The following is a 16,833-nucleotide window of genomic DNA, read 5'->3' on the forward strand; positions in this document are numbered from 1 at the left end:
CGCCACTGGAATCCATAGTAAATTTATAAAATATTTGAAAAAAAATTGATTTGGCATCAATTTTTCAGCGACCCCCAAATATTTTTCACGACCCTACTTTGAGAATCACTGGTTTAAGCAATAGAAGAGTGATGCGACTACATCCTGTCCATGGCAGAAAACCTGCAAAACACGGAAAAACAAAATAGTCCCGTCGAGTTTCTTCTTTTTCAGGTTTTACTGTAATTTTTAGTAATAATAATAAATTGTGCAAAAATATTAGAATAAAAATCTTAGGATAATCGAATGACAGATGACTATTCAACCCGATGGTATTCCAGAAAAACTCATCATTCTAATTAAAAATAACTTTTTTGGCTGTCATTGGAAGAATAATTGTCCTCTCTCCACGTGAAAAATATCAAGAATCTTATTGTAAATTGAATTTTCAAATCGAACCAATCTTTTGGAAACTATAGGCCTATCAATAATCCTTCAGAAATTTGAAAGAAAGTAGTCCTTATTAATTTATATAGATATTAACCAGGCATTAGATTCTATAATTCCCAATCTTCTCTCAATTCTTAGAACACTTCGAAATTGAGGCGTGGTATCAATCCTGGCTTAATTACTTTCTCCTGTGACCTGTAAAATTAAATTCGGTGATTTTGAATTTTTGGATTTTTCTTCCTTACGCGACATCCAGCAAGGTTCAACTTTAAGCAATCTTTTTTCCCAGCTTATATGAACACTACTTCATCAAATTACTTCGCCTGTAATATCGTCAACATAGGATATTTCGGCCGATCCACACCGTTTGACTTTCCTCCTGGAAAATACTAAAGATTAATGCCCAAAAAATTGTAATAATGTGTTATTCACTAATTCGTAATACCCATTTTCTACATAGATAATAAACCCATAAAATATGTTAATTCTTTTAATAACCCTGGAGGTCATTTTCGATTCTAAACTTACATTGAAAGAACATGTCGATAAAATCATAAAATCCATAACTATTGGTCGCGGGATTCTTTGGCGCTTTTGCAAAACTATTTCTTCTAAAACAATATTACAATTTATTCTCGTAATCAAATTTGCTTTTTTTTTAGGCTGTCCATTTCTTTCGCATCCTTTTTCTATCGATCTATTCGGAATATGGGCTTTGTGGAACAATCTTTACGTGGAGGTTTTTTATATTTTAAACACATTTGTAAACAGTTACTTTATAATTTGTATTATCTTAATATTTATTAGTTATATTTAAATATATGTATTTGTCAACTTTATTAATTTTGTTTTTGTTATTTGTATTTTAATCCTTGTTATCAGCGTTATTTATCGGAGAGGATATCAATTGTATATATATATATAACAAAATCAATTGTATATAGGCCTTTGTGAATTAGTATCATAGCGTTTCTCATATATAGCGATTGTACAGTACGTACTTAACCTGTGTTTATCACAATGAAGGTCAATGGCATTCAATATTGAAAAAGAAGGATGTAAGAGAATAATATAGGCGATATATATATATACTATATACAGTATAAAACTTCAAAAAAAAAAAAAAAAAAAAAAAATGTAAAATTTAAAAACTTTTTTACTTTGAATGATATTTAGCTGGTGATATTTATATTTAAATATAAGAATTAAAGTTGTGTGTATGTTGCAGAGAGAAAAGAAAAGGATAAAAACATTTAAAAATAGTGATATGAAATCAGTTTTAACGAGTATTTTCTCTATATCTGACAAATGAAGTTCTTCTAATGTTTAATCCGTTTGTTCATCAGATATTTGAAGAACTTGCATAAATCTTCGTTATAGGTAAGTAATGTATTGAAAAAAAATTACAGATTAAGATCATAAATGTTTTTAAATTTAAAAAAAAAACTGATTACGACTAACGATCATCTTTTTAAATCTGAGATTTAATCATTTTTAAGTCGGTTCTTATAAATCCAGTTTCTATTGTATAATAATTAGTAAATTTAACTGGTAATTTTATCATCTTCCTATTTGAGAAATAGCATTTTTATGAATTCCGTTTAAAGATGTTCGCTGAGTTGTAACATTTTAATTGTATAGGTGAATTATCGAATATATTATTAGTGTTCATTCGATAAATATATATACAATATATATATATTTATATTAAGGAAGGAAATGTGTATATATTTATACACATTTCCTTCCTTAACGAACAAAATGTGACAAATCAAAATATTTTACCTAATAATTATCTCGTGTAATATTTGTATGTAAGTGTGTCCTGTACGAAGTTCTGTTCGTAAACATTTCCCTGATTAGACGCTGAATTTAAATCTCAGGTAAATCTTTTCTTGTAGATTATGCTTAATTGACTTATCGGCAGATTATAGCAGTGATGAGCAATACTTTCTGGCTGTGAGCCAAAAATGAACTTCGTAGGCTTCATTTTTTCTTGGAGCTTCAGGCTTTGAGCATACCCAGTATCAACATACTTTATAAACCTGGTACACTTTTTTTTTTTTACTCTTTCCGCCCTGTGGGCACTAAGAGGGCCTCTTTTAGAAGGCCCATTATGGGTTCGGCCAGGCCCACAATGGGGCGACCGGGTGGTGAGGAACGGGACCCGACATATCCGAACGGACCACCCCCCGAAAAATTCCTGGGGATTATTCGACCCGTTCGGATTCGATCCCGGGTCCCCGAGAGCGGTAGGGTGCTACCTTGACCGCTCGGCCGTCCGGCCACTAAACCCGGTACACTAGGCACTACCTGGTAAAATAATATACTGTATGCCAATGCTATGCGGATTAGTAATAGAGCTACATAGTTTATTCTCGTCTTTTCATTGGTCAAGCTTTTTCATGACGAATATCAGCTTAATTAGGATTACGTAATGGCACGAGGTAGAAAGCGAGAAAATAAAATGCACTTGACGGGTCGCGGGTTGCTCGTGACTGGATTATAGGAAATTGCATCAATACTTTAAACAGTTAATTACGAATGTATAATGGAAAATATAATTTATTCGATGTAGTAATAAATACTTAAGAGTTTAGAATAGGGAAATCAATTTTTCTAATGTTGTTTATGATTTCGTTACACTCGAATAACCATTTTCTCTCGATAAAAATCCAAATAAGTCTTATTATTTAATTCAAGGTTTATTAAGTTTAATGGTAATTTTGTAACTTTATAAATTAATAATTGTATCTATGTAGGTCTTAATCTTCGACACCAAACATATCGTTGTTTACTTAAAATTACGAGAATTTTATATTGGAATTTATTATAGTAATGACTTGTGGGAGTATTCCATAATTAAGAAAATATCGTAGTAAAATATTAATAAGATTTATCATCATCTGTTAAATATTAACATTCACTTTTATAAAATATTGGCATATATAAGAATCGAAAGCGAAAATTTTTCTTTGTGGTGCTCGGGAGACAATGCACACTCGTATCTGGAGCCATAAAGAATCATTTCGTTTCGCAAACAACTCGTTATTGGCACTCCAGAGGAGTATTTCCCTCCGAAATGTGGAAATTTATGCGATTAGGAATATTCTTTTATCGTAGGCATAGATTATAAAAACATTATGCAATACATCTGTGATCACCCGCGAAGCGTGACAACTTTCTTGATAAAAGATCGGACTAATATTATTAGACAAATAAACTTATATTCCAGAAATATTCAAATATAAGTAAAATTGATCGCTAACTTGTGTCGATTGTTTATCGAAAGCTTATGTTTGATACTAATCAGCGTCAAATTAGCACAGCTTTAACTTTGAAATGATCTCGAGAATTTTGTCGTATAAAAAACATACTTGTGCTCTTTCTCAATAACGGAAAAATAATAAAAATTCGAAGTTATTCGGGAGGTGCCAACTGGGAAGTCTTATGGGAACCTATTTAAATGTTATACACACGAAGCAAACCTCGAAAACTCACGTGGCCAGCCCCAACTACTATTTTCAGTGGTCTTATCCACTGAGCCACTGGCGGGTTCGGCTGTTTATGAGGGCTGAATTATATGGCTACTAGAAAGATGATGCAATGGCCATAAGAAACGGCCTAGAGGACTGGATTCGATTCTCGGGCAGCCAATCAGTCATTTCTAGTTAGGGAATGAATCTCTTAGAGAACGATCAATATTTTTATTAGAATCTTATAATTAAAAAACTTTAGTATTTTTTAGTCAATAAGTTAATAATAATAATAATAATAATAATAATAACAAATTAATCAGGAAATACCATTAAAAATCTAAACGAGTACTAAATGAGATTTCACTACGACACTGGGAATCGGTAGGCTGTCATACGTTATTGGCGGAATAAGTTTATATTAATAGCAACTTTCTTACATTATTACGTAAAATCTATTGAGGTCATTTGCAGGTGTCTTTGGTATTTAATTATTAGATATTTTATTATGCCATGCATCGTAGGAAATACCTAAATATGCCAGATGATTTCCGTTTTGTTATTACATCACGCAAGCGATGCAATAACAAAAACAAACATACAGATAGATATTTATATTAATTTTGTCTTTAAATGCTACTTATGATAATAAAACTGCAGATGCCAAAAAATCATGTTTTATTGATTAATTGGTAAATATATAATGTATATAAATTATATATATACAAAACAGCATGTACTAACAAATACATATTTTTTTAAATAGGTACCCTTATAATTTTATTCTACCACTATGTCATCTAGGAAGATCAGAAAGTATATCATCTACGGAATTATGTTATCATGCATGTTTATCATTACATACACGTATTTCCGTGGAAGTGACGACGAAGAAGACTATTTGGAGTATATCACGTTAAAAATTTCGAGCAAAAATCACGAGATTCTTCCCGAAAAATACAAGGACAAAGCGCTTCCCTTCCACCAAGTTTACGAATCTAGACAAATCAATTTCGAACAATATAAGACAATACCAATAAACAACCAATCCAGAAGCAAATTGTTATTGTTATGGACTCCTTGGAACGGAATCAAGAAAACTATAAATTATTATTCTCTGCAGAATGGTCAGTTTTCTTTTATCAAATATGGCTGTCCTAATGTTAAATGCCACGTTACGTCAAACAGGAAAAGAATAAGAAAAGCAGATGCTATACTTTTCCATCTTTTGGATACTAAACTTTATGATATGCCGAAGTACAGACGTCCAGACCAGCGCTGGATTGCCTATAATTTGGAAGCACCGTGGTTGATACACGAAAATCTAACAGCGATGGAAGGAATCTTCAACTGGACCATGAATTACAGAAGCGATTCGGATATTATAGTCAAGTATGGATTCATTGGTAAGACGGATACGAAATACGATTTCCGCGCGGAATTATCGGAAAGAAAACCCGTCATCTGGTTTTCTAGCGACTGTAAGACAGACGGACGTCGAGAAGATTACGTTAAAGAACTTTCTCGCCATATACAGATAGACGTGTACGGAAAATGTGGAAATAAAACGTGTTTCCCTTCCCAATCCGAGTACTGCTATCAGAAACTACTCAACAATTATGTATTTTATCTATCTTTTGAAAATTCTATCTGTAAAGATTACGTCACGGAGAAGTTTTTCAACGTTTTCAATTATCAGATCATTCCGGTGGTGTTTGGAGGCGCGGATTATACGAAGGTGGCACCGGCCGGCTCCTTTATTGATACTAAGAATTTTCCCAATCCACGAGATTTGGCCACTTATATGAAGAAGATCATGAACGGTTCCACCGCTTTAGCCGAATATTTTCAGTGGAAAAAACAGTTTAAATCGTATTTATATCCTTGGACTTGTTATCTCTGTGATAAATTGCACGAACCCGTTACTTCCAGCACTCGTCATAATTTCAAAAAGTGGTGGATGGATGATGCGGATTGCCATCGATGGATACCGGATAAAGGATTTGTAAAGATCAAATGAATTTGTTAAATTTGCTAAATCCTTTATGAATTTTCTTCTAATCTTACAAATTTTAATGCTGTTTTGAAGTGTTTATTGTAAAAATTGTTAATTGTTTACTATGAAATAAAGTCTATGGAAATCTCTTACGTTCTCGATGGTGAGTGATCTTTTAACATTTCATGACGATAGTATTATCTTTATAGAATGTTCATTCTATATATTTTAACGAGAATTTAATGATAACAACAGTTTAATTCAATTATTAAGTGTCAAATTTTCATTAGATTCTATACAAAACTTAAAATAATTTACGCATTAAAAAAGTTATGGTAACTGTTTAACAGTATAAAGTGATAAAACGTAAAGGTGGTTCGTCACAAGCGATTGACTACAGTACAAATAGTGATTACTAAGGGTGCAAACTTTCACGGCCGTATTCTGTAGACTTAGAAAAATGACGAACTCCTGTTTAAATCTAACTGGGAGTCAGATTACGAGTTATCTATCTTCCGTATTCAGATAAAAATGTAACTCTAGGATAGCGAAACCATAATGTTCGTTTTAGAACATTCCTGCGTTCGAAATTAATTAAATAAGTATAAGTAGTCTTTTGTAAGTTGCGTCTTGATTGTTTTCAAGAAAACACGTGTATAGAAAATGGCGAAAACACATGGATATTAATGTACAATGTAATTTCAGCACTTTCGAGAAAGAATTACTACTAGAATTAGTAGGAAAACATAAGCAAAGCAATACGAATTTGTTCTAGAGGTTTCAATATTTTTTCTTGAACGTTGCGGTTGAAGTTTTTCACTAAATCGACCTAATAAAGATCTTTCTGAATCCTTTTTTTTTATACGGTATCGAGGAATGAATTCATCTTCACACCTTTGTTCCAAATCATTTCTTCTCTCACCATTAATTTTTCCTATACAGAAATCACGACATCGACGTCGAAAGTATTACGGATATTTCAAATTATTCTAAATTTTCTATCTTCGCTAGTGTAGGTCGCCATTTTAAAACAAGAGCTCAGAAGTAATGTACGCTAAGACTACAGAAGTACAGAAGTACAGAAGTAGCGTACAGAAGTAATGTACGCTACGAGATCTCTCGCACCATCTAGGAATGTTCCTGATATATGGTTATGATTTGTTTTCTAAATCTAAACTTATACGTCGCGACATCGCATATTCGATATAGCGTTCAAGTTGCTCGAATGCGAGGATATTACAATTGAATAGTGTTTTATAAGTTAAAAAGGGTGACACTACGGTGTGACTTGGGGTGACACCACGATATCCGCACCGGGTGTCACCCATGCTAGCTACGCTAATGTCACATTATATAAGATTTGTTTAGAAGCAACTTATTTAAATGGGGTCCCAATTTAAATTTTGTCTAGGGCCCGCTAGAGGCTTAATCCGGCGCTGGTTTGATATGTAGATGGAGTATTTTTCTTGTGCTTGTTTGATTTGTCATGTTTTGAAAGATTGGATAATCTTGGGAGGATGGTACACCTATATAATTTGCAATATGCCGATTCAGAACCATCGGTTACTTTTTTAATCCAAGGAAATTTATTCTTCCATTTGTCATTATATTTTCTGTTATTGTCATATGTCGATTTCCACTTGAGCATAATTATAAATGAAAATAAAAAATAAAATAACTTTGAGAACGATTTTATAATCACTTTAGGTATGGTGCAGCTGAATAGTTACTAGGTAGGCATGCAGAGTAGTAATAAGCAGCAAAATTTCTTATTTTAGTGTTGCCAGATTAAAATCTATAAAAGCGTGAAGTAGAGTCGCTGATAGGATACCAGAATGTTGCCAGCTTGCTAAAATAAAAATGCCAAAATGCGATAAACCATGATGAAAAATTATAATATACAACTTAGAATGGATACTGGAAAAAATAAAATCAATTTGTAAAAAATAAAATTATCATGATGTTATTCGAAAAAAGCCAAACAAAATTTTTGACGCCAATCAGATTGAAAAAAAGCCAATCTGGCAACTCTGCACACGAGTCGGCGATGACGTTTTATCGTGTTATACGAACACGATCACAATTTTTTCGCCGTGTTATAGGGAGTCTACTGTATATATAAATATTATTAACTATGTTTTATATCTGTTCTCAATAAGAGATGACTTGACATATTCGCCTGTTTAATTTATTTTATATATTCATAAATCCCTCCGGTTTCGGCTGTTAACAATAAAAGCATATACACCAGAATGGCTCATATCAATAAGTAATCTCTCCTCTATATAAGTAATGATACGAATTAACGAGTTACACTTTATTTTGCAAGCATCAGCACACAAAATGAAAGATATAGAATTTAATATTTCAATAAATAAATATCAATTTCAACTTTATTCATTGTAAATTTATATATACAAAATCCTTATGTAATCAAAAGAATTAACAACTTATTTTCATATTGATGTGACTTTACATAATAATGATGAACAATAATGAATAAATGCTAACATTACTGTCAATTTGTTCTGAAAGCCTTTCCTGATTTCTAGGATTAAAGTAATTATCTTCATGCATAGTTTAGATGCTAAATATATTAGTTTTGAATCAAAATATAAATGTTATATTTTATAATTACATGGTGTTAAATACATTTTTAGAACACACTAACATTAGATGTAATAAAAGATTATAGAGAAAATTTTACTTGCATATTTAAATGAACAAATCAATATTTTTAAAATTATACTAGAGATATTACAGGCAATTTTTTCAGAACAAAACTATCTCATTTTACTCTCAATAATTTAAAAAATGTTTTAGTTACACGATAATGTATATCAACAATAAATGTAATTACTACAATTTTCTTACAATAAAAAAATCTCCACGTAGTCTCCAATATCAGAAAAAAAATGAATAAACAATCTATATTCTCTAGAAAAATTAACACTTAAATATTTAAAAAAAACACATTCTGGAGATTATTTTTCTAATTTCAATGTTTTTTAATCTTATAAAGCAAATTTCATATTGATCACTTGAAAATTTTATAAATCTCATACTGTAAATAGGTCAACCTAATTTCATTCATATGGATGATGGTGTTCCAACTCAAACCTATATTATTTAATTATATAAATGAATTATGTATCTAAATTAAGTATTTAATATTCTTTCCAATTATTCCTTTTCAAATACAGTAATTATAACAAAACCTTACCACAATTTTTTATAATTTAATCAAACACATGTTATTCATTAATATGCTAAACTTAATATCAAAAAATAAAACTATTATATTACTTCTAACTGTATATTTTTAATTTCCTATCATTCTTCACAGTTACTGTACATTCTTCCTATTATAAAAGTTTTAATTAAAACTTTATTTATATGTCTACATATATTTTTTTCAATGAAAAACTTGTCTATAAAATTCTAGTTTTCAACCATCGCTAAATAGATTTAATCTCTTCTCTTTTGGCGTATGCACAGCGTGTAAAATCTTCAAATTTCGTGGAACAGTTGAGAGGTTGATTCTTGTTTTCCTGCAAACAACTCATGAGATCATCTTTCAGTTCTACACAAAAATCAGGCTGGACTTTGGCCTTCAGAGGAGTAACGACCGATTGTCTACTCTCATTTCTATCCATAATTCTTCTTAATTCTAAATTTAACCTGGACAGTTCTTCGGTTTTAGTTCTCTTTCCCCTGTTTTCTAGTGATATTTGTTGAGGCTTGCTAGGAGGTCGTCTCCTTTTCTGTGGCTGTTCTTCTTCCCCCATAATACGACGCGCAACATTCCTCGACACGGAAATATTCAACGCGCATTCTCTTCCTGAACTTTGTGAAGCACCCATCGCCAATTAAAAAGAAGAATTTAACTATAGGAAAGATACCTGACTACCAAAAGTCATGCCTGCATACCTCTAACGTCGAAAACGAAATATACTTATATTAACCGTCACTAGAGGCGCAAAACGGAAGTAATATTAATTACTATTTTCGGAGAATAATAAATATACAGTACAATAATTTATTATTATTATTATTATTACATGTATATTATATTTAGTATTAATATAGCTTGTTCATTAGATTTAAACTTAAAGTGTTAAAATTTTAAACAAAATTATAGGCGGTGACAGGGGTAAGATTTACCCTCCGAATGAGGAAGTGGCCACCTTCCAAAGTGTAGACCCCCTTGTGGAAACAAAAAATGTCTGATGAACCATACCTTTATGCGCGACCCTTCACGAGATATAAGCGCCCGAAAATTACCACACGGGTCACATGACACAATTCAAGGTACGAACGATGGGATCGGCGACCCCCCGAATTGTAGACCACCCTTGTGCAAACAAAAAACTCAACGGAACCATACCCCTACGTGCGACCCTTTACGCACGGACATAACATCACTGTACACGAAGATAAACATCGTTTAACCTTTTAACCTTTACTCGAATTCTCGCACTCACGCACTTACACGTCAAGCGCCTCGTTCTGTGTAATTCGACACAATGAAACAACCCGAACACTCGCTTCCCACAAATTCAACTCTTGGGTCCTCCTCTCGGGAAGTGGAAACGCCAATTTTAAAGATTAACAGACTTTAAATTAGCGGCCAAAGGGGCTCTGGTAATCACACATCTTGCATGGATTAAATGGAATTTCAGACATTAGCATCAATAATCGTTTTGTGATGAATTTTTCCGTTTACGAATAAAAATGATAATAAAAGTTTTGGAAATTTACTGTGATAAGAAATTATGTGTGCAGATTTCGCTGCTATTTTAGCATCGTTACCTGTTTCCCAAGATCATTAAAGGTGGTCCTGCTCATCGTATATTGCGCCACACAGTTGGGTTTTCGTTTTCGCTTCAAGGGCACTTTTACACGAATTTGATGTCATTTTTTACATTTGTTCATTGTAAAACCGAAGCCTAAGATGAATCCAGCAAATTGCTGGAAAAAAAATTGTTCGTTTAGTCGATAAAGTGTAGGGGAAAGTTGAACAATGATGCTCAGAGTGCAATTCCGCTCACTTCGGTATCTCGAAACAGAATGGAATTGTGAATGTCTGATTGATGTGGCCAGCTAGCAAATGTCATCACGAGTCTATAGTCATGTTGGGATCGCCATTACGGCAAAGGTTTTTTTCATTTGTATGTTGTTTTTCAGGCGATTTTTAGAAAATTTTTCAAATTTAAAACTGAGGATAAGCACATCTTTATTTTTAATTGCTATATTTAACCATTATGTGTATAAACTACATTTATTTAACTCCCCATTTCTGGTTTTTGTTTAATTTAAAATATGCTGTTGGGCCAATAAAAAAGCATCGGAATCAAATATGGCGATGAAGGGTGTTTTTTGTAACTCTTTCCGCCCTGTGGGCACTAAGAGAGTCTCTTATAGCAAGCCCGTTATGAGTTCGGCCAGACCCACAATGGGGCGGCCGGGTGATGAGGGACGGGGACCGATATATCCGGACGGACCACCCTCCCGAAAAATTCCTGGGGAATTTTCGACCCGTCCGGATTCGATCCCGGGTTCTCCAGGGCGGCAGGCTGCTAACCTTGACCGCTCGGCCGGCGATGACGGGTAATGACGCTCAGGTAAGTTAAGTTCAACAACCAGTGTTTTTTAGGTGTTAGATGATATTTCATTCGTTTCTTGTCTTTCAAACAATACTCAATGGCGAAAATTGAATAGACAATAAAGCATTCACAAATTCTAACATTCACTCCAGAAAATCACAAACTAGAGGCGTTAGAAAGCAAAAATATAAGACCCAAACAAAAATGCAAAAATTGTTACACAAAGACTGCGAAGGCGTAGAAACACCAAATAATTATAAATGCGATGGGTGTACTATACATTGGCGTAACGTAGTGAGGGCGGCAGGGGCGGCACTTATAGGGGGCGGCAAAATTTCACAATAAATAATAATATCTTGTAAAAATACCTAAATAAGGGGGCGGCGAAATTTTCCTCCGCCCCGGGCGGCTGACACCCACCCTACGCCGCTGGTACTATAGATTACTATCTGTGGAATAACGGGACTTTGAGTATATATCTGAACTGAGGGGACTGAGACGAGTTTAACGGTATCTTACTTTTGGGCCGGAGGCAAAAACAAGAAAGTTATCATACTGTTTTCGGCGATCGCGCGATGATCGGGAGTCGCGTCGCGCTCTCCGCTAAGTCTATCGCATGTTTAACAGGCAGTCTGGTAAGTCGGCCATATATACCTTCAACAGAGGCAGATGTTGATCCACGAGCACACCGATCGTCTACAGTTCGAGTTAAGTCCGTTTTGCACACCCTCCCGCTTGTCGACCTCGGAGGGCTACGGCTCCTCAGCATGGGCGTAGCCAGGAAGGGGCATGGGTGGGCACGCCCCCCAGTTAACCTGGTGGCCCTCCCCAGAAAATTACAGCGCTGCCCCCCAGTTAACCTGGTGCCCCTCCCAGAAAATGACAGCCTCTACTAGGCCCCCCATAACAAAATCTTGGCTACACCAATGCTCCTCAGTCTCGCTATAGCTCGCGGTTGGCTAGTACTACGAGCCGACCGCGCTATTGCGATCGGGAGTCGCGATGCTTGAACAAAAGGAAAAAAGAGGAACTGGCGTTCGACTGTACGTGCTCCCGACGGACTCCCCCGGGAGGGGAGCCGCCGATTGAACGTCACTAGTTAATGATTCACGGTAGTTCTTGAACAAAAGAATTAAAATGAAGTGGCGTTCGACTGTTCGTGCAATTTCTTGCCTTTCAGCGTGTTTTTTAAAAATTTGTTTGCAGACTTTACCGCGAGATGGCAGAACTAGCAACTACGGTGCCGTCTGTATGAAAGCATTCAAAAAGTATATGAAAGCTATCATAGTTTTTAAGTTATTTTTCGTCTCCGCTCCAAAAGCCTATCGTTGAACTCGTCTCGGTCCCCTCAGTTCAGATATATACTCAAAGTTCCGAAATTCCATAGATAGTAATCTATGGTATCCCCAATGCGACTACTGTCGTATGTACTGTACAGGTACTGTACATCCTTAAATAGAATTAAGAGTGCCAAAGCCTAACCATTGAGCGGTAAGACCCGACATGGTCGGACATTCCCGCTCGATGGATAGAGTTCGAAATTGATTAATAAAAATTTTAAAAATAATTTGTAGGTAAAGTAAATAAAACCAAATTGTAAAGAAGACTTCAAACTTATACGTTACTAATAAAGTTTTGATGTTTGTATAAATTTGAGTGTTACTTTAGTTTTTTCTTAGGTGCACGGCATTACGCTACTTTCCCCCCACGTCAATTTAACTAATTTTAAAAACTTATAAAAATGAAGAAATGACATTTATGTATACTCTCACTGAAACAAACAAACACGGCTTACATCCAGACTAGATTTAGGGAATTTTTCGTTAAATTGGCAACGTTGATGTTAATATCTCTCGTTGAGAAGTCAATTAATTGCCTCAGCCATTCTGCTGGCTCGTTTTCATGTAGAAGGCTCAGAATCAATTTTCTCTATACTTACGAGATACAGCTAATAATACTAAGATATGGTGCAGTCAGAAAAATAAATTTCATAATTATAGATAGCATATAATTTTTCACTTATCGGTGTTTACTATAGTATAATTGTTAATACCGATAAAACGAATGTGACAAATTTTCAATATCCAAATGCGTCTGATTGTCTCGCAAACACGAAATGTTTATTTATCTGAGAAAGGCCCGTTTTATAGACAATCAGGATTGATTTTACTTGTAAATGTCTCCGAATGTCAATTCTGGCGGAATGCTCCTGTAAAGCTGTTTTTTCCTGTGTAGTCACTTTGCATGTAAGAAAGCCTGATACAAAAAGAAAACTTTTTTTCCTTTTTACATCTAAAAATCAGTTATAAGAAAATTTTTTACTTATTTCAGGCCAAGTTATAGTTATTAATATATATTATTAGGGGGCTATTTTATATAAATTCTTACAATTCACTGTATTTATTTTCTTCACAATAAATGTTTTCTGTAAACATTATCTTTGAAAGTTCTTTGTTTTTTCATAGTGTTTCTGAATTTTGAAAAATTTTTAATAAATATACAAGATTATAATTGTTCAATATTTAAAGTATTATAATTCATAAATTTTTTTATTACAGGTCACATAAATAATTACAAAAAGAAACCCATTTAATAATATTTAATTATTTAATATAATTTAAATACATAAATATGTACAGTACATTATTATAAAATATAGTATAGCGTTTTAAAAGTAAAATTTAACTGTTAGAAGTGAACCGAAAAATCTTTAAAGATTAATTAGAAGATGGAATAGTTACTATACATTAGAATGCTTCATAGAACAATAAAACCATATTCCATTTAAATATAAAATTAGTTTTAACACATATAATCATATTTATGTATCTAAAAACTGTAATAAATTGTTTTTTTTTTCTTTCGTGAATTTGATATTTTCAATTAACTTTTATTAAAAAAATATTTTTTTCTTTCTGTGCATTTATACTCCCACATTTTCTTAATTTAGTAACATCTTTATTAATAATTATTGTAGTCCATTAATAACTAAAGTAATCTATATTTTTGAATACATCCTATGTAAACCAATATCATAATGCATTGTTTCCTTATATGTTCTACAATTTCCAGAAAGTACATTTTTAAACAAACAGATTTTTCCAAATTGAAAATAAATTCATCATTAATAATATTCTTTACAAAGTGAATTATTTAGGAATTAAAAATATAATTTACTTTATTACAAAAAATAAATTTTATTTATTGAATAACTGTACATTCTCTTAGAATCATTTAGAATAATTTGGTCATATAAAACATAACCTACTATTAACAGAGTATCTTTTATAAAAAAAAAATTATTATTTAATCATTACAGTATTAACAAAATTATATATCATATTGTAACAATTTAACAATTTTAAATAGTAAAATTATAAAAAAGAAAAACATTCATTTGAAATAATCATATAATATAATATACAGATAATAATTACAAACTAACATTTTATTATGACTATCTTAACAAATATTTCAATACAAAAAGTCTAGGAATGCAATAGTTAACAACAAATTACTATTTAATTTCCTGTATTACTGTAACTATTATTAAATAGTCATTTACAAAAAGATCTCAAAATATTTTAAAAAATTGAATGAGTGAAATGCTTTCTTCTACAAAAATTCCTAATAAATATGACTGACTGCCGTCGTAATCTTTTTATACTATTCTTCATCCTTTTCTAATGTATCTGCTGAAATAGCTGCTCACAAAACTTTGTTCAACTTATAAAATTATGCTGATCATCTTTCCGTAAAATACTTCAAAATGAATTAATCCTACACATTATACTTAAAAAAAAAAAAATTCTCAAAAGAGAATACATAAAATGTATCCTGAAACTTCCTGATGTGCATGAAACGGATGAAGTTTCAGACACATTTTATGAATTGCCTCTTTTAGAAAACTTATAAAAAAATTATCAAGTTGAAACTTATGTCCTGGCAACCTTTTTAATCTAATCCTACAGATGATAGTCAAATTATAACTTAAATTTTGTAAATGTACCTGTCAACATATCGTACCACCATTAAAATTTCACTTAAAAAATTGTGAATATGCTGAATCAATTCGGAATCATGAACTTTTTCATCTGGTTTCAGTCAATTTGAATACCAATAGTGATTATATAGAAAAACTTTTGTTCCTTTCTCTCTCATTTTTTTTTTCTAAAATGATCAATATACTGATAGTTAATACAAAAATATATGATAAAAGCATCTTGTTTACTAATGTTCATCAAATTCCTGAGATATTATTAGTCAGTTATATATATATAAAAAAAAACTATTACCGATATAATTATTTTTTAATAAGTAAAACTGAAAATGCATCGTTTAACATCAATGTCAACATAAAATAAAGTATTATTAACTAATTATTGTCTTTTGATATTAAAACTTTTTAAAACGTTTTGTGATATTAACCATACAAACAGAATTTTGAATAAGGATTTCATTTATTAACAAAATCTAATTTTGCAATAAAAATTAAATTACTTATTCAGTATATATTTTATATTGGATAAAAGCAAATATCAAATGACAAAACAAAAAAAATAATAATAATAATAATTACAGTAGAGTACCTAGTCCGAACTAATTTGGACCAAGTCCTGTTCGCATTAGCCGAATAATTGAAATAATGCAGAAGCAAGAAGTAAAACAGGTCCAGTTTATATAGATCCACACCATCAATTACTTTTGTTTCTGTTTTTGTGTGTAAGTACAGTATGTATCTGCTGTTTTAATAGGCCATGTCAAACACTCATTTATTAATTTTGTACAGTACTACGATAAAATACAATTTTTTTTTGTTGTGAAATTCTAAATCTTTTTGTACTATTAATACCATTTAAATTCAACTGGAAAATACAAAATGTATATTTTGAGAACTAAAAAATTTCCTCTCCACTGACTGAAACATGTTCGGATTAGGCGGACATTTGGATTAGTGGGATTCTACTGTATGTCAATGTTTTAATCTAAATATTTCTGTATTTAAAAATATTTTGCCATCAAAAATTTTTTCCTCAATGCATAACTTAGGTCAATTATGAGGAATTATTATTACAATAGTAATAAAATGCCTTAACAAAGTTAGCAAAATTTATCTTACCATTAAGACTCAAGTTACCTGGAAGATTCACTAAAAACATAAACTGTATTTACAAATACAATTTGTCATATTTTATTTCCATTAATAATCGAGGCTGTAAACTTAAAATCTTTGTATGAAAAATAAACCTTTACCATAAATGAGAAATCAAGACTATAATGAGCAATAATTTATTGTGAAATCATCACAATGCTGGGCTGCAAGTTT

At 32.1% G+C, this 16,833-nt stretch overlaps 2 protein-coding genes across 2 annotated transcripts in view; one reads left to right on the top strand and one right to left on the bottom strand.

The window, feature by feature from the left end:
- LOC136970811 (uncharacterized) overlaps window positions 1-16,833 on the bottom strand; it is a 424,253-nt gene that overhangs the window by 107,082 nt on the left and 300,338 nt on the right. The gene's annotated exons all lie outside the window — the stretch shown is intronic.
- Window positions 1,661-6,049, top strand: LOC136970814 (glycoprotein 3-alpha-L-fucosyltransferase A-like). Its single transcript, XM_067265282.1, has 2 exons — window positions 1,661-1,809; window positions 4,672-6,049. The coding sequence occupies exon 2, from the start codon at window positions 4,699-4,701 to the stop codon at window positions 5,923-5,925; it is 1,227 nt and encodes a 408-aa protein (XP_067121383.1). The 5' UTR covers window positions 1,661-1,809; window positions 4,672-4,698; the 3' UTR covers window positions 5,926-6,049.

This window comes from Centruroides vittatus, unplaced genomic scaffold, assembly GCF_030686945.1.
Source record: "Centruroides vittatus isolate TY-2023 unplaced genomic scaffold, ASM3068694v2 contig_2190, whole genome shotgun sequence".
In the NCBI taxonomy this organism is placed as follows: Eukaryota; Metazoa; Arthropoda; class Arachnida; order Scorpiones; family Buthidae; genus Centruroides; species Centruroides vittatus.

What these genes read in the sequence shown, in the direction of transcription:
- LOC136970814 (XM_067265282.1), top strand. Translation starts at nt 4,699, where the DNA reads ATGTCATCTAGGAAGATCAGAAAGTATATCATCTACGGAATTATGTTA.